General features: G+C 35.2%; 1 protein-coding gene across 1 annotated transcript; it reads right to left on the reverse strand.

The window, feature by feature from the left end:
* Window positions 1-20,118, reverse strand: LOC124155569 (actin-interacting protein 1). The gene is made up of 15 exons (XM_046529516.1): window positions 20,009-20,118; window positions 19,505-19,626; window positions 19,318-19,408; window positions 19,081-19,228; window positions 18,833-19,013; window positions 17,670-17,825; window positions 17,453-17,581; window positions 14,923-15,027; window positions 13,521-13,623; window positions 12,912-13,126; window positions 11,339-11,458; window positions 11,016-11,174; window positions 4,283-4,433; window positions 3,164-3,323; window positions 1-721 (listed from the first exon to the last, which is right to left on the reverse strand). Exons 1-14 carry the CDS (start codon window positions 20,022-20,024, stop codon window positions 3,214-3,216), a joined length of 1,806 nt encoding a protein of 601 aa, XP_046385472.1. The 5' UTR covers window positions 20,025-20,118; the 3' UTR covers window positions 1-721; window positions 3,164-3,213.
* Window positions 20,119-21,865: the final 1,747 nt, after the last annotated feature.

Here is a 21,865-nt window from a genome sequence, read left to right on the forward strand (position 1 = left end):
TTGACAGTTCCTCATGAAGTTCTTATTTAATTAAACCATTAAAAATTACACACACTCATTCAGTAGCGATATAAAAGTGTTATTTTACATAAATATAATGAAATAATTACAAAACTTTCTTTAGAAAAAAATGCTCTCACCGATGTCACAATAAATGGCATCATGCAAGTGACTTATATTAAGGGGGATTTCAAAATATGTATTTCCATCCTGACACCATATTTTAATATCTAAAGTTTATTTTTTCAGACATGATTTCTAGGCAAAAATAATAAAATCAGAGAGGTACATGCATCACTTATTTACAATCAGGAAGTTCTACCATGATTGAAATAACTAAATATTAATTAAATACCCACATTTTCATTTGGCTTACATCTTTGATATGAAAAGCTTTAAAACAAACATTTTACAACAATTCAAGCATTATATTTTTCAATATATTAAATATAATAGGAAAAGTCTTGGTAAAAACAAAATACATATTCAACTTTCAACCTCACTTACTGAAATTCAAACAAAACCCTGTATGAACACATTAATATTTTTAGGATTGACATAATTTTATTTCAAAAGGACTTGCATACAGCCCTCTCTAATAGTCTTAAAATTAAAACCACAAATCCTTCCCATATTGTACTGCCGACAGCAACAACAAAAGCACCCACATTGCACGTTGCATTTTAAATACTGTTATGCCATCCTTGGACACCACTTGCACCTGAAAGTTATACGCAATAATTTATTTAATATGCATTGGGTTTTAAAAAGCAAACCAATTGAAATAAATTTAAGATAAAATTATATTGAATCGAGACCCCTTAATTGCGTAGGACTCCTTTAAATGGGTAACAATGAAACAAGGCCAATACATACAGTAAAATTAATTCAATTTGAACTCATTTAATATAAAATATAGATAAAACTTAAGGCTGCATGCACTACCGAGCAAACAAAGAAAAAGAGGACACAGAATTATTAATGACTTAATGGGGAGTGTAGGTAATTTTAATCACGAAATATTGAATACACTATATGGAATTCTGTTGGCTATAGAGGACTTGAAAAAATATCCTTACAGGTGTCCACCGCCACAACTACATTTGTGACTAATTTCCTCAATTTACATTTATTCTTGGCGCATCCTGTGATGATGCAACCCACAACGCGTTCCTGTGCAACAACTCCCCTTAAATCAAAGTTGCCATTTTTTTTTGGTCCCGTCATCACCATAATTTTCACATAGGATTTAATATCATTGCATTGACATACGTAGATTCATATATATCAAATGTCATCTCATCTTTTCTATGTATGTAATTTGATGTGTCCTATTATGCTGATGTATGCTTCAATAATCAAATAAATGTCATTGTCAACAGGCCAATGAACAGCAATAAACTAAGTCAAGTCGTAAAAGTAATTAATAAATAAATGCATGCATCAATTGAAATCATCCACAAAAAATATTCAAGCACCATACATAAAATGCATATAACACCCTGTCCACAATTTATATTGATACAAAATCTTAACAGATGAAAAACTTTACAAGATTTTAGAAATGGATAAACAAAGAACAAAAAAAAATTCTGGTATATCTCTAATGCATTTCTTCTTAACATGGAAAGGAAGTCTGTCAGATATTTTGTCTTATGGCTATTGATTTATATAATATTTGACAAGGAATATAAATGCTTTGTTTACAATGTAAATTATGGCTGTAAATAATGGTCTTAAGACTAAGAGAGAGAAATGATTTTTTGCATAAATTAAGAAAAAATAGATGCATAAAATGATCACAATCATAATTTTGAGATTGATAAAATTGGTTAGCAATATTCCACGTGGAAGGAGTCGGTGAGTAATCTAATGTATTTCTTTCGCAAGAGCAAAATGTCCACTACACGAGTTGAATTACCCCACAGTGTTATTCCATAAAGTAGGATCCTTTGATTCATTGACATCTGGTCTGTTTTAAAAATCTCAATCTCATGAGCATTGTCCACCATTAATTAACAAGTCAGGTGATAAAATCATCAATTTCATTTAACCTTAGCACTCACTAAGTTTGCCATACGTTTTCCATGACTACTGTCGCATTTGAGGATACAGTATTAACCAAAAGCTTTAATTTAATAAGTCTTCTAAAACTTGGAGCACGAAATCACTTCAGATAGGGTAGTTTCCTTCATCAAAGAAAACGAAAGTCATTGATTTCCATTAATTACCCAACATTATTAGTGTATTTTTAATATAAAAATTATTTGGTTTTAGAAATTCCAGTTTAGACCAATGTTAATGGTCAATTTTAACCTCATTTGAAAAAGGCCGCCCATGCCTTGTCACTCTACGCAACGTCACAGGGTAGATTCTATACGAGTATGTAGTCAGGAGTTTTACATCGTCTGAGATTACCAATGCATGCATGTGGCACAGAGCTCAGGGAAACATTTCTTAATAATCATGTATTAAAATTACCTATGGTTGGACAGTTTCCTTCGTTTGATAGGGTATTAATAATCCTTATTCACACGGCGGCAGATGGAACCAGAATGACTTCAAACGGGCTTTTCCCAGCATTCATACTTAGCCGTCGCATTTACGCGCGCTTGAAATTTTTCACTTTGTATTTAATCACGAAAAATAGATATCGCCATTTAAAAATCTAAAAGTGTGAAATACATACTCCAAGAGTAATACTCTTTTGATTTAGGCAATTAAAAAATAATAGGAAACCACCCTTTTGCAATAAGTTAACGTAAGGCGATGGCCCAGAAGAGACTAGAGACTTGTAACTGGAAGGACCAAGCTCTGAGACCCGAGAGGAGGTGGTGCTTTTCAATATTGAACTGTCAAAACTAAAACAGTCCAGAGTAAAATTTATTAAATATGCAGGAAAAATACCATTATAGCAGAAAGCAAAGAAATAAAATGGATGTGGAGCTTCCACTGTTAATCACCAATTCCTGCAATTTCAACCTTCTGGTTAAATAAAATAATTGAGCAACCTGAGAAACACTATGGAGTGAGAAATACACTACTACACTGTGAGTACTATTCCCATACAAAGCATTTTCTCTATAAGGTGATGGTTTACATTAAGTATCAAAGCCATTAAAAAATACTATTTGCACACTAAATGTTGAGCACTGCTTCTTACCTGAAAGAATTGTCCGAACATAAAGGGGGATTCCTTGCAAAATGTTCACCTTAGATATCACTGACTGTCCACATCTTAGTGTTACAGTCCTGACCAACAGAGACTATCATGTCATTACTTAACCATGCCAGGCGAGTGATTTGGCTTTGAGGGTGGGCATCTGTGAATAGTAAAGTTTCCAATTTTATAATCTCACTCATCACGCAAAGTCACGGCGAACCATATTAAATCTTGAAAATCTAAGGCACTTTAAAATATTAATAGAAATGTATTTATCACACCACAAAATAACTTGCATTACAAAGCCCATAAATTAAAAAAATCACACCTTTTGATTTACACCAGCTGGAAACTTACATGATGATAATTTAATTAAGAAAAAATATCAATAAAAATGCAATACAACATTTAAGTTTAAATTTCAAACAAAATATAACTTTTTCAGTTAAAATTGTTCAGAAAGTAGTCCAGTAATCCTCGATAGGAATAATGTGAAAATATCTCTTATTGCTGTTATAGCTCCAGACAAAGTCCCCAGACTGACACCATCAGATGTTTAAAAGTTAAGAAAAGTGGTACCACAACATTTGACTACCAGCAAAGTTTTCATTTTCACCACGCATAAGGCTTCAGTACCTCCAGGATTTCTCTGAATTCAAATAGAGTTATTTTTAGGGGTCTTCCAAATAATGGAACAATTAAAAAATTATAAGTATTTTCTATCACATGGGTGAACAACGATATTTTACACAACTATGAATGCTTTCAGAGATGGAGTCATGCATTTGAAATGGATTAAGACAGGCCAAGAGAATAATATTAAAATGGATAGACAACCTGTAGCACTCGCATTTAAATCAGCATGAGGGGGCATTTCAATTTTCGTATGATATTTGAAAAAATAAATTATTATTGCAATAAATTTCAGCAGTGCACTCTGCAAAATCACTCATTATTGTTGAAGTGCTAAAATATTTAACAGCTAATTATCAAGTAGGACATGGTGCTGAGGGGTTTTGACCCCTCTTCCAAAATAATCACAGGTCAAATATGCGAAATGAGTCGCTAAAAATTCACACAATCATATAATTCATGGATGAAAATACCCACGCGACTCACTTTTGATTATTACGTGCTTTGCTGGATTTTGAACACTCCATATAATAATGGTGGTATCCAAACTTCCACTGGCAACAAGGAGGGAGTTGGGAGACCAAGCCACAGAGTTGACACGGGCATTATGGAAGCCCCATTCTTTATTATGAGCAAGCTGAAAAAAGTAAACAAGAACCACATCAAATAAAATAGATTAGAGAAATTTCTGATACAAATGATGAAATCGCAAAAATATAATAATGAACATCACTTTTTATGACATAGAATGGTACTCAAGTGCCACTACCAGATTGCATTCAAACCTCAGTGAGATAAAAGATACCCATTTATACTTGGGCATCCAATAGGCCTAGTTTTCTCCATGTTAGCTGGAGAAAGTACCAGCAAACAACTAATTGTATGCAACCTGCAGTACAAAATTAGTCCTTGTCAGGACCAATGAAGGCATCAATTAGCAGTTAAGTATTCTGCTATTTAAGTTGCGTTTTTATAGAGTACTTCGCAGATTATCCCAGCCTGTCTCCCCAACCATTCAACTTGGACTACTCTCTTCAATTCAAGGCCTATTCCCTCTCATTTTATCAACAAGTTCTATTCTCTTCCTCCTCCTCTCATACCAAACAGTCTTCCATCCAACACTGTTGTTACATTCCCTCTCCACGTAGTTCCATAACCATCATATCCAGCACTTCGTTGTTTCTCCTCCTCTCCGTCCACTTCACCTTCTCCATTCTTTGACACACCCACATCTCAAATGCTTCGAGTCTTTTCTCATCCTCCTTCCAAAGTGTCCAAATTTCCACACAGTGAAGCGCCACACTCTAGATCAGAATCTTCATAAGCCTGTTCTTGAAACTCATACATAATGACCCTCATATCAACTCTTTCCTATTGATGCACAAAGGTTAAGAAAACACTTAGCTGTTTCACAAAATAAGTGAAAAATTATTTTGTGAAACAGCTAAGTGTTTTCTTAACCTTTGTGCATCATGAAGGAGTTTCACCATGTTACGCCAACCACCATCGCATTTATCATTCTTTCCTATTCATGAATGCCTCCTTTAGTAATGCAATTCTTTTCCTGATATCTTTTCTGCTGACTCCATTTTTCTCTTATGTGCAGCCTAAATAATTTAACTGAATTCTCAATCAATGGATTCAATGAAGCAATAAGAAAAGCACCTGATTGAAGTTACAATGAATCAATGAAAATGAGAAATAAAGACATCACCACGTGCAGATTTATTGTTTCAGCCCATGGTTATGATGATGATTCAAACACCGACACTCTACAAGCCCATTGTTGGCCAGAGGAAGATAACAGGAGGGGCTGTACTACTGTTATGTTGCACTATAGGAAGCCTTAATACCTCCATTTTCCAGCACTTACTATCACTAATATCTTAGAATAAGGACTAATTGTAAGCTTAAGCAAAAACACTAATCTTTCCATTTTCTATTACTCTGCAAATTTTGATCTGGAAGAGACACTTGAGTACCAGCCCCCAAGTGAGAGAATCTATTTTTCTGTGAGTATCAGACAGTAAACACAATATTATCTAAATCGTAAATCAGATAATAATTCCTGATAATGTAGCAGCTATTCTAATTGTGTGATTAACGATAAATTGAAATTAACCCACTACACACACATATGCTCAACCTAATATTTTCTGACAAGTTTTAAATATTAAGGCCAAATATTGATTCAAAGTCAATTAATTAAGAGAAACCCCTTGGAAGGTCATGCATAATTGGAAAGCTGAAATCAAAATTATAATGGCAAGAAGACATGATAGGTGCATTATTCATGCTTCAATACAAGTTTTCCAACATATCAATTCATACACTGAGAACCAAAAATGTACTGCATATACCTTGAAAATATTTTTGTATTTACCATCAGTCTTGTAACAATTGCTAACATAAATGTTACACACTACATATCGGCTCTCACATAGTCCATTATTTTATTTGCTATAACTTATTACATTAGATTTATATTTCAGTAAACGTAAAAATATTTTGTTAATATTACACAACCAGTTTAACCTCATCAATTAAAAAAACACAAATGAGTGTGTGATAAAATAGCTTCTTATTGTTTATTTTTCATAGAGGCTACATTTTATGAAAATACCCTCCTCATTTCTCGCCAGTGCCCCAGGAAGAAGAATAGCACTAAGAGGGTTAATAAAAGATATCAAGAGATCAGGCATGTTCTATTTCTCAGAGCTTTTCTTAGATGAATGACTGGGGAAATCCAGTAATTTTCTGCCAGTTTGGTACTTATATACACACACTACAAAAAAATTGACTTAATCTTTCTCGCTCTCAACACTACTGCAGCCATGACAAAGCAGTGGTGGTAGAAAATTCATAGAGTATTTGGTTAATAAATGCCTGCTTACATATATTATGGAATTTATTTTACCTGGACTGTTAGTAGTTAGGGAGAAAAATCAATGGTATATTCCACAAAATTTGATAACCTGATGATGACTAAATATCTAAAAGTTTCTTTATAAATTTTCAGACTTGACCTTGAATCAATTAAGGTATCCCTCTCTCAGGCAAAAGATTCTGAACTAGGTATGATGATAGCATATAGGCCACTTTATCTTAGTTTCACCAAATTGGGTTAAATACATCAAGGGAATTAGGTACAAGCAATATATTACATCGACTTCCATGAAAATTCCATTTAAGGGATAATTTTCAATGATCTCTTGGCTAAATGCCCTTGCAGAATATGTTAATTGTGATAAATGGCGTTAGTGACTCATTGATTCTGACATAGGTTGTTAATTAGAAGTTCAACATATATTTCCGTGAGTAACTCGAAACCTTAACGAACGATGCACCTATTCATCATCTTCCGTAGCCTTCCTTCACTCGAAGACCCTAAGGCCCACGGTTTAATTCCCGATGGCAATGGATTTTTTTCTCGCGGCGATATATTTCGTCGCCGTTACGCACGCAACACCCGTGGGCCCGGGTAGGAAATAATCACTAATTTCCACCCATTCAGTAAGGGGCGATGACTTCCCAACAGCCTTGAAAAAGGCACATCCTCATCATAGCGAAAAAAAGAGCGCCACAATCAGGTCAAAGGACCCTTGATAAAAAAATTTAACTCGAAACGAAAAACGCCCCAGCAATTATACTATGCGCATAATAGCAGTTTTTGATCGAGGATGCTTTGCAGCAAAACATTATTATAAATGCAACAGGCAGCATCTAAAAGTTAACATTTTATTATGTGCGGAGTCTAAAGATGGTTCAAGTTACGCGCGCTAGAGTAAAAAAAATCCTTCTCCCGATACGTATCAATGGCCACCATACCACACCATACGCCCCACCCGTGCTCTACTTTCCTGACATAGTTAACTCCCACAGCAGCAAAAGAAGACCATATAAGGCACTCTCGTGCATTAGTGAACGTTTATGGCGACGTAACAATGCGCGGGAGCAATTCATGACTCATCGTCCGAGACTTGAATGAATTTCGAAGCAAACACGCGTTCAAAAAAGATAATGACGAAAAATTACGCGGAACGTTCGTAACCAGTCGCAAACACTCACCTTATATTTTACGTATAATATTCAAAACATTGACAAAACATACTGCCCTAGGTTCAACTGCGGCAAAAGAGGATCATCATTTTGAACCCATTTACAATTTCGTCCAGGCCAGTCACCGCGTCATCGGAAATTCCAAAGAACAAAACACTGGAAGACGTAAGCTTCAAGCAGTTTTGTTTTTTTCTTCATTATTCTATCTTTGTCACACATATTCCAGCTACTCTTAACCCACTCGCCGCCTAAAAATATCTTCGGCCCGGGATATCTTCCTCCCCCGAGAAAACTGTCGCCTTCGTCCCTCCCACCATAAAATATGCGTAACGAATTTAGCGGCCAGCATCAGGAATTTGAGAAATATCACATCTCCAATGTATACCTCACGGTGGGCGCCGTCGTAAAAGTTAATTCCAGATAACAATAATACTAAAACGGCTGTTTGATAACAGTTAGGAATATATTCCCCATTAAAAAAGACCTTACTTCTGAATCCAATAGTAAACTTTCGACTTATTAATGAATCTTCCCTCCTGCAATTCCAAAATCCCAGGCACGAAAACAATATACGGTGACAAGAACAAGTTTATGGCAGGAAAAAGATACCCCCAAAAATATTTTTTTTCTCGAGGTACAGAACTAAGCATCCCATAAGGGCTTATTATAAAATAAGTACAGGAAATTAATTGAGAGACAGTGGGTTGATTTATATCTGCTATTGACATTATCATAGAGTATAAGTTAACATTAAAGGATTTTCATATGTCATAAACATTATCTATTACACTGTTTATCTTTTGGTTACCGCTATGCCAAAAATAAATTAGAAATTCTGCTGGACCTAACTGTACCCCTCTTCCACATGAAGCAGCAAAATTAATGTATTCACGCACTAACTCTCTTTTTAAAGAAGTTTGAAGGTCAATTTTATGCCATTCTATACATTGTCATGGGAAAATGGCCCATTAATTTCTTTCAGAGAGTCAACTTATTCCGACAAATGTCAGCACATGAAGCAAGCCAAACCAGCAATCACTGCAATGCATTTCCTACACGTGCCCATAGAGGAATCAAGTCCAGTAGGTTTTAGTGCTCTTAATTTAGTTACACAGAATAGAATCTTAACAGGATGAAAGCGTGGATAGAATATTCAATGTTACAATAGCCTCTCCTGCAATCAAAATCAAGGAAATCATACCAGGATAGAGTTATTCCATTTCTATAATAATTCAAATCGAATCATGCAATTTCTGGCATTGATATATCTCTCGGCCAAACCTAACTCATATTAAAGTTGTACCATGATAAAACCTATGTCATTAATTGGCCAACTTCAACAATAACATTAAATAAGGACTTGGAAGCAATACCCTAATGCGGGAGCATTAAATAAGAAAATACCTGTCAAATGATTTAGATGGAATTATTCAAACTATAAGATACGATTGTTAAACTGCAAAACACACACATTACAAAAAACAGTTCTATTATTTCGTAATTCACAGCTTGTGAAATGTGAGACTTTTAAAGAGCCATGCACTATATTGTAATGAGATGCATAACATAGAATTTAAGGAGTGCCAGCATTACTTAAGGCATGCCAAAATAAACTTTCATCATGCTACAAAAATAAAGATACACAATAGATAGGACACAAATTAAGGCAACACAATAAGCATACTCACCTTCTTCATGTTCCACAGTGGAATGGGATAAAAGTAAAATCAACCACTTTAATTTTAGCTACTACACACATCACAGTAGGAATTATTGGAAAACAATGTTAACAATAATAAATAGCATATGCTGATTCACTGGGTCTTCTAACGATAACGCACAAAGAGGTTGAAATACATGAAAGATATGCACAATGATTTTCAAGCTAGGATTTCTTAGTAGCGACTGTACTCAACACTAAAATGTAATATGTATTTAAGGTGATGAACACAATACAAATTCAGTGAAGCCTGCTCTAATGGTCACTTCTATAAATAACTTTTACCTCGAAGTGAACATTTTTCTCGTGCAAGCCATTCCCCTTTTTTTAGGAAGCCACCACCTTCCATGGACAGTGACCAAATTTTTTACAACCAACGGCCAACAACTAAGCAACCACCTCTGATCTTTACTTGATAAAATACTTTGGAATATCATTGACAAATTTCTATCATTTATTTTAGAACCACAATGTTTTGTAGAATGTCGAGAGAGAGGTACATCCTTATCTCCCAACTTAATCCCTTTCCTAAGTGCAGAAAATTTTCTACAACCAGTATCACTTCATAAAATCTTGCCAACCCATTGACATTGAGTCAATACAAGCTAGTTCATTATGAATTCATTCAAGCCCCAGGCCATTCATACTAACTTTAAATCCAATCCTGTGAGTGAAATGGCATGGTTCACTTAGGGGTGATTTGATGCCCCATGATTTGAGGTCATCAGCCCAGTAGAAAGGTGACAACACACTTCATGCCACACAAACTTAAAATAGATCCTATCATTAGTCAAATTTATGCCAGCAAGTAATCCTAGAGCAGGGATTTCTTAATTTAAAAATTTCTGATGATAATGGGTCATCAATAACTATTAAAAAACAAAAAACACGAATTATACAATTGATGGTCATGTTTTATGGAACACAACACATTTGCCTTTCATGAAATTTTAATCCTGAAGAGTTTCTAATGCATGTTTTTCTTCAAATACAACCTTGAAATCGAAATGAGGGAATATGTATTACCAAATGGACCAGTAGTTTTAAAAGCTGCTTGATAATCCCTATTATCATGTTGTGTTGTAGAATTTATTCCCTATAAGTACTTATATGTACTTCAAGAATGAATAATGCAGAGGGAAAATTGGAAAGGAATGACTAAAAGCCATATTCTTCCACAATTAATTGAGGAAAAAAGAGTCGCCTCTTAAATCCTGAGGTAAAATAATTGGTAAATAAATGTAACCTCAAGCTTATGAAAATCTCTATTTCCACCTTTAAGGGAATATGCACTTCATACAAATGATGACAATCCTGCACCCTATAATATCCAATTGACGTGAGTGTCTAATTGCCATTTGAGTTTTTCTAATAAAAAAGAAGTAATTGTATGATTGCATGATACATATTCAGAAAGATATTTAAGAAGATCTTCCTTACCTGATACTCAGGAACTTTGTAAAGAATCACTTTTCTGTTAGCATCACATGCAACAAGATATGCCCCATCAGGAGAGTATGCACAATCCGTCACTGGTCCCAAATGTTCTAGCTCTGTTTTGGGGCTTAAACTCGTGCCAACTAATGTATACACATGAACCTAAAAAGCACAAATGAAATCACTTTAGCAGGTAATTTGGACCTGACTTCAGTAACAACCTCTACAACCTTACTGCAGAGGTAAATGGGGTCACATAAAAACTAGCAAAATCAAAAAACTTATGATACATACGTCAAAACTGATTTCGAATCTGTCACTCTTACCTTGTTATCTCCTGCTCCTCCCACAGCCACATCTGGATGTTCAGGGTTAATGGACACAGAAGATGGCTCAAAACTGACAGGAACACTTGATGCTTTTCTCCCATCTTGCAAAGTGGCAATCTACAGATTGACAATCAACCATCAGATTAGTATTACTTTCTCTTCCCTTATTAGTATGTACTTCATATTATGTATATTCAATTTTCATGGGATAAAGATGGACTTCTAATACAATAACATTCAACTGACAAGGAATAAGATTGGATCACTAAGTTCTCAGGTGTTGAATTAGTATGTATGTACAATGAAATTAGCCATTCTAAAGATGTATCACCAAAAACATTTCAAATTAACAGTTTTAACAAGGAAAATTTTTAGATGAAAGGTATTAAAAAATAAAAAAACAGCAAATATTCCTGATTTATGCATAATGTGCTCTAAGTATGGGTGACCTATATAAATAAAAGGACATACAAAGTTCTTATCAGATGCCAAAGGGGAAACTTTGCAGGAAATAACCACAGTCTAGTCAACACTCTACCTTCACGCAGTCACCTAAAAGTGAACACGCAGCACCTCATTCTTTTCAATTTTATTATATTTTTCGTAAGAATTATACTCCTTTACATACCAACCATTCAGACAGTTCAACCAAAGAGTTCAAACCAACTCTTTTTAACTCAACTTTCCATTATCAGTATCCCAGATCCAGTCAGAATTTTAATTTCTCTGACTTTATAGCGATTCAAAATCAGGTGAAGATACTTAAGGATTTTATGGAAAAATGCAGGTTGGTATACTGTGAAATAAAGTCAAAAGATAGTAACTGTGTCGTGTATTACTGGTAGATATTATGCCAGATAGTGACAAGTTGGTGCTACCCCACACCACCCTGCTAAGACAAAATGCCCACCTTGCCACTAAAACGCAGCAGCAAAGTACCACGAGTACTTACCTCTGCTGCTGTGTTTTAACTGCAAGCTCCAGCAACTCCACTATTCAACTAAGAATTTCACTTAATTTTACCTTATTACTGTGGCTCTTTAGCTTTCCCCATACTACTATTAATGGCCATAACCTGATTTCTTTGATGTTCTCATGACTTCCAGTCCCGATTTTTAATTTTTCTGTCTGGTATAAACCCTGAGTCATTCTCCCTTCCTCACACCCATGAACTCAGTCTAATGCCCACCATCTTCACAGTATCAGCACACCCACTTTTATAAATAATTTCCTTTTTATCTCACCATATGGCCCCTGACCCCTGACCATATCCACAAAATTCTCTTCACTTCAAGGTCATAGGGATTCCCACTATTGTATTTTTAGTATAAATTTTATAGCTACTGCTTTCTTGAAATAAATATGAAATATTGCAATTCCACAATATTACCAAGCTACGTTAGGCAATGTTAGGGTATAAACTTTAAGTAAGAAGAATAAACATTAAGAAGATAAATGAAAAAAATGCTAAGTATGGGGTAAGGTCCATGTTCTTGTATAGAAGATATTTGAGGGACTTTCTTCAAAACGAACTTATGCAACAATACAATTACAATACACAATAACTTACTTCAGTAACTGATGCAGTTACTATAATATCTCCTTTCACATCCATTCCTCTAGGTTGAGAGGCTAACTTGATTTCAGTTTTCATGTATGCCTTCTCTTCAGCACTAATCTCACGCACTGTATCATCTATTCCACACGTGAACACTGAACTTCCAACAGCCCTCATACCATTGATTTGGTTACCATGTCCATCACCAGCCACTCTTTCATTTTCTCCTAAAATAAGCATTTTAAGAGAAAATTAATTAAGAACCTTTTTTGTGAAAATCTTAATTATGCCTTATAAAGCTGATTGCTTGCATTTTTATGCTATCCTATGTGGCATCTCTTAATGACCGTAAGTCATACTTCAGAACTATAAAGCAGGACATGCTAGTGCACAGCTAAGTAAATTCATAGCTTATCCAGACACTTATAGGTCCACTATAATAATCTCTTAGGAATACATTCCAGGAGAATGTCAATTTTTGTGCCATTTACATTTGATTATATATGTACCAGTATACATACATATATATAGAAACTCAGAATAAATGAGGCAGTGATACATGTTTTTTACAACAAGCTTAATTCAAAATAGATATACAATATTTGAAAATTTAATGTATACCTGTGGCAGAGTTCCATGTTGTAACAAATCCATCATGAGAACCAGTGTATATAGTTTTCCTATCAGGACTCAAGGATAATACTGTAATAGGTTTATTGTGACCCTGGTATGAAGAAAAAGCACATAAAATCATCATCTTCATACATACTAAAGACCATTTTACTCAGGGCTCGTTCTTGCACAATCTGATGTGTGTGCAAAGGTGCAGTGAAAATTGCATCGTGTAAAGCGGTGAATTGCTAGAACACATGCGAGAATGCGTGGATGTGAGATGGCAAAATAGCCCCTGTTCTGATTTCATTTATACATTCACGCAATTCCATACCATTTTAGAAATTAATGCAGTTCTAACCTGCGCAAGTTTGTGCCCTGTGTAAAACGGCCTTAACACTTACTGTAATTACTTTTTTCCACAAGGCTATTGCCATGATAATGGCCTTAGGTCATAGCAATAAATATTCCTGGTCATGTGTTTTGTTTTGAGGTCTTTATATAGAAGGAATTTTGGTATACATGCATTCTAATGCTACAGTTGAGCCGGGAAGAAAATTGTATTGTATTGAGTCACACATTAAAGCAATGAATGTAACAATGCAAGAATACAATTCAGAGAAATAGCCTCCATTCTATTTGTTACATGCACATTGAACAGCAGGCATGACTAAATTATTCAGAGAGTAAATTGAAGTGCACGTACATAGTTACATGAACTTAACAAATTATAAGAATTCCTTCGTTAAATCATCATAGTCAGCCTTGCACCTTTCTCATTGACATAATGTATGCTTCCTGATAATATTTCTTGTTTCTTTATACCTTACAGAGTACCTCTGAAGCAATCACAATTTTGTGTGAATCAAAAGCCTGAACTAATTAATACAGATACACGAAAGCAACATAATTACTAGATTCACAACTATCATTAGATTAGCCAAAAACCCAGACATCCATAATTTTTAATAACTTTTTGCAAACATCTGCCTCTTTCAGTTTCAGCCAATGTGTTAAAATAATTTAGAAAACTTTGATCATAAAATAAAAGATACCTTCCCCCAATGATCAACAGTAAAAAGGCAAAAGGATAAATGAAAAGATGAATTGCATGTGAGAGAAATATGATCAGTTCAAATTACAAAGGAGATATAAAAAAAAGAAATGGAATGTGCAAACATTTCTCAATAACAAGCATTGGAAACAAATGATAAAAGTGCAATTAAAAAAAGGTGAGCTAGTAGGTAATGACCACGAAATTATATACTGAGAGAATAGTTGATTCGTAACTCTGAAACAAGGCTCAAGGCCTGAATACACAGTTATTTCAAACATTTCATAGTACCTAATACATGTAGAAGTTAAGTATGCAGTCCTTGATGAATTATAAAAATATGTGAAACGAACATACCTTAACTATTCTTATTGGTTTAGCAGGATTGTTTACATCCAAGTAATTGATGAAACCACTAAGTGAAAGACTTAGTAGATGCTGACCTTGCCACAGGCATGATACCTTTAATGGTTGAAAAAAAAACAGGAAAACAAACATTACCAAACATAGAGTTCCATACATATAATATGAGTAAAATATTATACCTCCTAGTTATCCCAAAGCTGAATTGGAGATGATCTTGAAAATTTCAAATTAGTGCATACAAAATACTTTCCAAAGTCTGTTAAAAGTCATTAAAAACTTTCATTGAGCAAATATGCCACTAAGCTCATCAACACAGACATTTACACCTGACAAATACTTCCCATGCTAAAAGTATCATTGGGTCATCATTCACAAAGTGATCATTCCATTGGAATAACTCAATGATGGAGCCAAATTTGAATTTGATGCACAATAAAACCCATATTCAGAACCTCATAAAAAGAAAATCCTATCTCCATTATGTTTGCTCACCCACGGTGGTTAACATTTTGTCTGTTAGATATTACACTGTAGTATTTTTCTTGTTGCTCAGCAGTGCCACTACTACCAAAATTATTTACCCACTTGCAATTTATCCACATAATGCCCCATTCATTCACTGGATGCCCCCTTACTGATGGGAGGGGGGAATGCGGTGGAGGAAAAAAGGATATAGGCTCTGCCACAATTGTGAGCCCCATTATCCTTCCACAGTAGGGATAGGAGAAGAAATAGGAGGAATCTCATGTAGTTATTCAAGACAATGCAACCCAACACTAGCCAAGTGAAATTTATGTTCCAAGAGAAAGGGGAAGATCAATCAACAGGAATGATGATATAGTAATTTTTCTCAAGATAGGTTAAATGGACAGTATTTACCACGAACTTTTACAGTAACGAAGCATGGAATTAATACCTGTAGTGAAGTCAAGATATGAAGCATTCAAAATGTGGCACTGCACAGGAGTTATGGCAATTAAATGGATCAGCCAACTGAGTACCAAGGAAACACTAAGATGAATGGGAAAAAAGAGAAGTCTGCTGAACACCCTACAAGTTTATTGGGCTTGCTGGTTTGATGAAGATAAATACTGAAGGACAAGTGGATGGGAAGAATAGAAAGGAAAGCCTGCAATGCATTATATAGGGCAAGAGGTTAATGATTCAGAAAAAAAGACTGCACTGTAACCTATTGCCTGGAAGATCAAATAAATCAAGACAGATAAGTATATAAATGATCAAATTAATTATATCAATGTGGAGTTAGGAAACAAAAATAAATAGTGAATGTAATAAGAAACAAAATGAACTTGAAAGAAAGGAATAAAGCAACTAAGATAGAAACCAGGGATGTTCATGGAAAAGTAACGGAGAGGGCAAGTAGGAAAATATTTGTCGATCGAGATAGACCCAGGATGAAATACTGTGCTAAATGTTTTTAAAGAGATGAAAAGGCTATTTTAAGCACTGTAAATTAGTAAACAATATAAATGAAAGAATCTAAGATAACTGTTAGTCTTTATTCATGAAAGTTGTACCAAATCAAACTAACTTTTCAATTGATAACATGATTCAAAATTCTGAACTACTATAAAATGGGCCCAAAAAGTTCTTTTTTATGAATTAAAATAACATTGGAAGCTTTGTAAGTGTTTTGTGTAAGTGATTTGCACAACATTGTAATCATATTCATAGCAATACGAAGGAGACAAAGTTGGGCATTACAGCATATTAAAATGAAAAAAATAACCAATAGAAGAGTTTGGAGTTGACAGCTGCAGAGAAATCAAGGAGAGAGGCCTTCAAAATGTGTTACTACAAAAGAATGATGATGATCAAATGGATTGGCAGAGTTAAGTTATGAGAAAATCCTAATAAAAATAAGAAAGAAGAGAAGCCACATGAAAAATTTGACAAGAAAACGGAACAACCTTTTAGGTCTTATCTTGAGACATGATGGTCTGATGAAGACAATCGTCGAGGGACAAGTAAATAACAAGAACGGAAAAGGAAGACCTCAGCTGAAATATATGCAACAAGTATAGAAAGATAAGAAATACACAGGTGTAAAAAGATTAAATGACAGGAGAATTGAGAGGCAAGCTGCATCAAACCAATCTTAGAATTGTTGACCAGTGATGATGATAATAAGAGTTAAGTGGATAAAAGTGTCAAACCAATCCTAGAATGTTTTACATATAAAGACAGTGATGAACTTTATAAATAATAATGAGATTGTAGAGGAAAGAGTTTAATTAGCAGGAAAGGTAGAAAATGATAAGGAGACTGATGATGTGAATCATTGGTTACCAATTCCACAGGAGATTAGCCTTAACAAATTAATCACCCTGCCAATAGTGTTTTTTCCACAGCCCTTCTTTTTGGTCCTTCCTTATTTCCCCATCCAATACCAATGCACAAAACAATTAATAGCAGAAAAATTATTATAAATACCTAAGTAAATACTTTGAAAACTAAATTGTCCTATTCCCAAGGTCAATATTCAATAACTGCTTCTTACCTGTTGGTCTTCAACCTGACCTCCCATCATAAATTCTGAGATCAATGACTTAGTTTCAACATCCCACAGCCGACATGTTTTATCGCCAGAAGCTGTAAGGAGTTGCGTTCCATCTGGTTTCCACCCAACCTGAGGGTTTAACATTCAGTCAGTATTTTTTAATATTCCCTTGCAAACTTCTAATCCATCCTTCCAAAATTACTGGTAAAAAACTCACCGCATAAACTCCTCCCTTATGTGCAGGAGATCCAATTTCCCCAATCAAATCAGCTGTATCTCCTGCATACAAGAAAACCTTTCCATCAAACCCTGCTGATGCAAAGAGGTTTCCAGCAGGGGAATAGCGAACAGCTTGGACAAATCGAGTATGCTCCTACAATGACATAGAAAACAGTTCAACTCAGATACAAAATACATTAATAGTTTGGACCAGGTCAGGGTGACCCAGTTGGAAATCCAAGAAGCTTTCATCCACGCTATTCACCGGGAAAAGCTCAGATTCTTCATTACATTATTAGTTGCCATTTAAGCTCATGAAGATACCCTCGATAATTTCTCTAGATGAAAGAATGCATCATGTTCGTTCAATCAGTCACATTAAGAGCTGGTTTTATTATGTCTGGTTAGAGCTAACCATAAGAGAATGCGGCCAACCACATTACCTGGCTTGAAGTCAGATCTAATGCAGAAGCTACCCAGAACTTTCATCCAATGCCAAGTAATGCTGAAGGCTGCATCATCTCATGGTTGGCGTTAACCAGACATAAAACAGGCCCTAGTCTTTCATGTGATACTCTGCTGGCTTAAGACTTTTAAATTTACAAGCAGTATCAAGAAGACCCCTGTCAGAATTTGCCTGATCATCGAATTTAAAACTCTTATCTCAGTAATTGCTCGGAATTAATGTTTTTTTAGTACAGGCAAGTGTTAAAAATGGTCTGCTCTTTACACACTGAAAATTTCAACATGAAAATGAATGTTTTGAATAAATCGCATGTCACCAAAAAAGACTTATCTGGAGAGAGTAGTGTGTCTGTTTCACTATTCACTGCAATTTATATTATCTTTTGAAACTATTTTCCAAGCTGTACTGCTAGCTGCAGCTAACATGAGTGGTCAGGAAAGTTAAGGGTGTAGAGAGTCAGTTTTTAGAGGAGGTTTTATAATTATTGAAGAACAAGCAACAGGGTGCCTTTAACTTTAGGATTTTTTTAAATTCTATATAACACTTTACATTTTCTAACTGTACATGTCAAAGACTATTATGAGATGAGTGGAAATCAGAGATAACAGAGATTCTTTCTCCCCATTGATAAAAAAAAACCTTTCTTACACCAATACCTAGAGACGTAAAACAAATATAACAGAAAAAAGACTTGCCTGTTTCGTTTTTTTGAACTTGAATGGTGGCCCTTCAAATATTCCAATTGTATTATCTTCGCTTCCAGTGATAATCCGAAATGGCCTCGCTGGTCTAAAATCACACGAGTTGATAGGCTTGGACTGACCAGATATTTCTCCAACAGAGGTTCCTGTGTCAGACATGAATACATGTCCAAATCTAACAAATGAGATCAATTAGATTGAGATTATTTCGAAAGAAAACAGAAATTCAAGACACAACAGACCTTTCTCTTCCCTCACCGACGACTACCATTCTCTGGCTATCAGGAGACCATGATATATCCTTGATTGGACCACCAATGGGCTGGAATTCATTTTTCATAAGGTGCTCCTGATTCACCGTATCCCATATTCTTACTTTTCCTGACTGATCTACAAAGAAAATATGGGTTTCGAGACTTGTATAATGGCAAAATAATTATAATTAACTTACAAAAATTAATTAAACGCGGTCGTCTTACCTCCCGAAGCTATATAGAATCCACTGGGAGAGTACTTGGCGACATTCACCGCACAGGAGTGTTCGGTGTATATGTCAGATATAGCGGGATTCTGCGGGTAATTCAGAAAGAATACACAAAAATTTAGAAATAAAACACGATCATTCGTCAAGTACAAGATAATGGCAAACGCTTAAAGCAAAATAACCTCTATGTTCCGGATGATGACACTGTTTCCGTTGGTGTAAAGGAAATTTTTGCCTTTGGGATCCCCGCCCAAAACTATAGGCTGTCCCCGGTGTGTTCTCGGCAAGGTTGAAAAAATGTATGCTACATTTTAAGACATAAAATCAACATTAAAATGACAAGAATTGGAGAATTATCGTCCCAATTCTGGTACACATAGGTTAAATAAAACAAGGGATACCAAACCACGGCCTACAGGATGATTCATACACTTAACTAGGCTAAGATATACATTTGTTTTTAAACATGAGTGAAATTGTTGTTTATTGCAATTATAGGTTAAAAAAGAAATTGGCATGTCGGGGAAGTTTTAAAAAAACAATTATTCCACAACGATGGAGTACGAAAGGGTCAAGACATTTAGCCTTCACTGATATCATCAGCGTTAACTTTTGGAGGGATTCCGAGCACAATAGAAAACAAACACTTTACATGCACAACGCAAAAGATCTTTCGGAGCACTCACTGTTTTTATAAGACATATCTGCTGACCACACTTAGCCGGCTGACACCCCACTTAACCCGACAGATCTCGACGCCCACTGCCTACTTGACACGCAAGGCCTCGTTCCCTTATTTGGAACTCCGAATAGAATTTCACCCCCAACAGATGGAGGTACTTGGAGTAGAGGTGGGATTTTCGGTTCATTTCCGTGATTCGATTCATTCGGTTCTATTCATGTGAATGAACTGTTCTTTCATGTCGTTCATAAAGAATCACATGAACCAAATGAACACCGCGAACCGAATGAACAACGTGAACTAAATGAACTCTGCGAACCGAATGAACAACGTGAACTAAATGAATTCTGCGAACTAAATGAATTCTGCGAACTAAATGAACAACGTGAACTAAAGGAACTCTGCGAGCTAAACGAACAATGTGAATCAAATGATTGCAATGATGCGAAATAATCCAGAGTTAACCGAAAACATTGAAGGCTGTACGCATGAACTTAAATAATTATGTATGTAATTATTAGTAAGAATATCTTCATGAATATATGCATATAAAAATTTAAGGTAATAATCGAGAAATACGACTAAACATGTTTCCTTCGTATTCGATGATTCATTATTAAATTAGATTCTATTAATTGGCGTTACACCATAAAGAAATTTTCCCTAAAACAGACAGACTTATCGGGAGCAAAGTGGTCATGAAATTATTCCGGGTAACTCACGCAACACCTCTGACAGCGGTGTTAGCAATATTGTTAGGCATCATGGCGCACGAGACCCCTACAACATACGGGTAAAACGGCATAACATTTGTCATATTAACTCTAGGAAAAGTGTGATTTTATGAAAATTCAGCGACGAACCTTAAGCTACTCAAAGAAAGAATTAAAGCCCGAGCCACCTGACATTATGCGTCAGTCTCTCAGAGGGCTTTTAACCTTTTAGCATAAAAAGAGAATGATCATGATGCTACCGCAATGAAATCAATTATGCTACAAAAGTTAGTTAATGAAACCATAGTGACATAGAAAATAAAATAAATGTTTCACGAAGTAATTCAAGAAGAGGCAATTAAGATTTAACCTCTCAAGCGAGTATATATATACGTCCTAGATATTCCGTTCTTATACAAAACATTTAATAAGGAATATTGCTATTCTTGTCTCATTGAATTTAAGTAATTCCTATTTTTCAGTATATTCCTATTGATATGTTTTCTTATGTATCAACTGTCGGAGGATGAAGAACGTTAAGTTCCATAGGTTCCATATAATAAGCGAGTAATTCATGGAATATTCACTCTCAACCAGTGCAGGTGGATTCAAGATGGTGACAAGAAGGGGGCTAGGTACCTGGGGTAACCTAGGTAACGTGGGGGGATTGGGAGTAAACCTTCCCCGACAACTGAACAAAATTATTATTTTCTTTAACTCTAAATATAATGGTGTATTAAAAAACTCAAGATATAATGGTAATATTTAGAGGCTCTCTGGATCCGCCACTGCTCTTAAATGACTAGAAAGGCCTACTGTCATCCGCGGCTCGCGAAGTAATTCAAGACCTTTCTACTTCTACTACTCCGACGATTGTTCAAATGATTCTTCGATTCTTACATGATTCTTCAATTCTTATGATTCTTCGGTTCTTAAACGAATCTGCGATTCTTAAATGATTCTTCGATTCTAAATGATTCTTCGATTCTAAATGATTCTTCGATTCTAAATGATTCTTTGATTCTTCATGAACCACACGATTCTTTATGAACCCTTTGAACGAGGAGCGTATTTCGATTCATTCGGTTCATGCCTATGAACCGTTCAAAATGAACGATTCATTCATGAACGACACAGCTCTAACTTGG

This window comes from Ischnura elegans, chromosome 3 (genome assembly GCF_921293095.1).
Source record: "Ischnura elegans chromosome 3, ioIscEleg1.1, whole genome shotgun sequence".
NCBI lineage: Eukaryota > Metazoa > Arthropoda > Insecta > Odonata > Coenagrionidae > Ischnura > Ischnura elegans.

Coding starts and splice junctions, on each gene's coding strand:
- LOC124155569 (XM_046529516.1), bottom strand. Junction 19,014..19,080: donor GTCGGTGAGGGAAGAGAAAG/GTCTGTTGTGTC, acceptor CTCATTTGTTAG/ATTTGGACATGTATTCATGT. Junction 11,459..12,911: donor TAACTGCATCAGTTACTGAA/GTAAGTTATTGT, acceptor GTCAATCTGTAG/ATTGCCACTTTGCAAGATGG.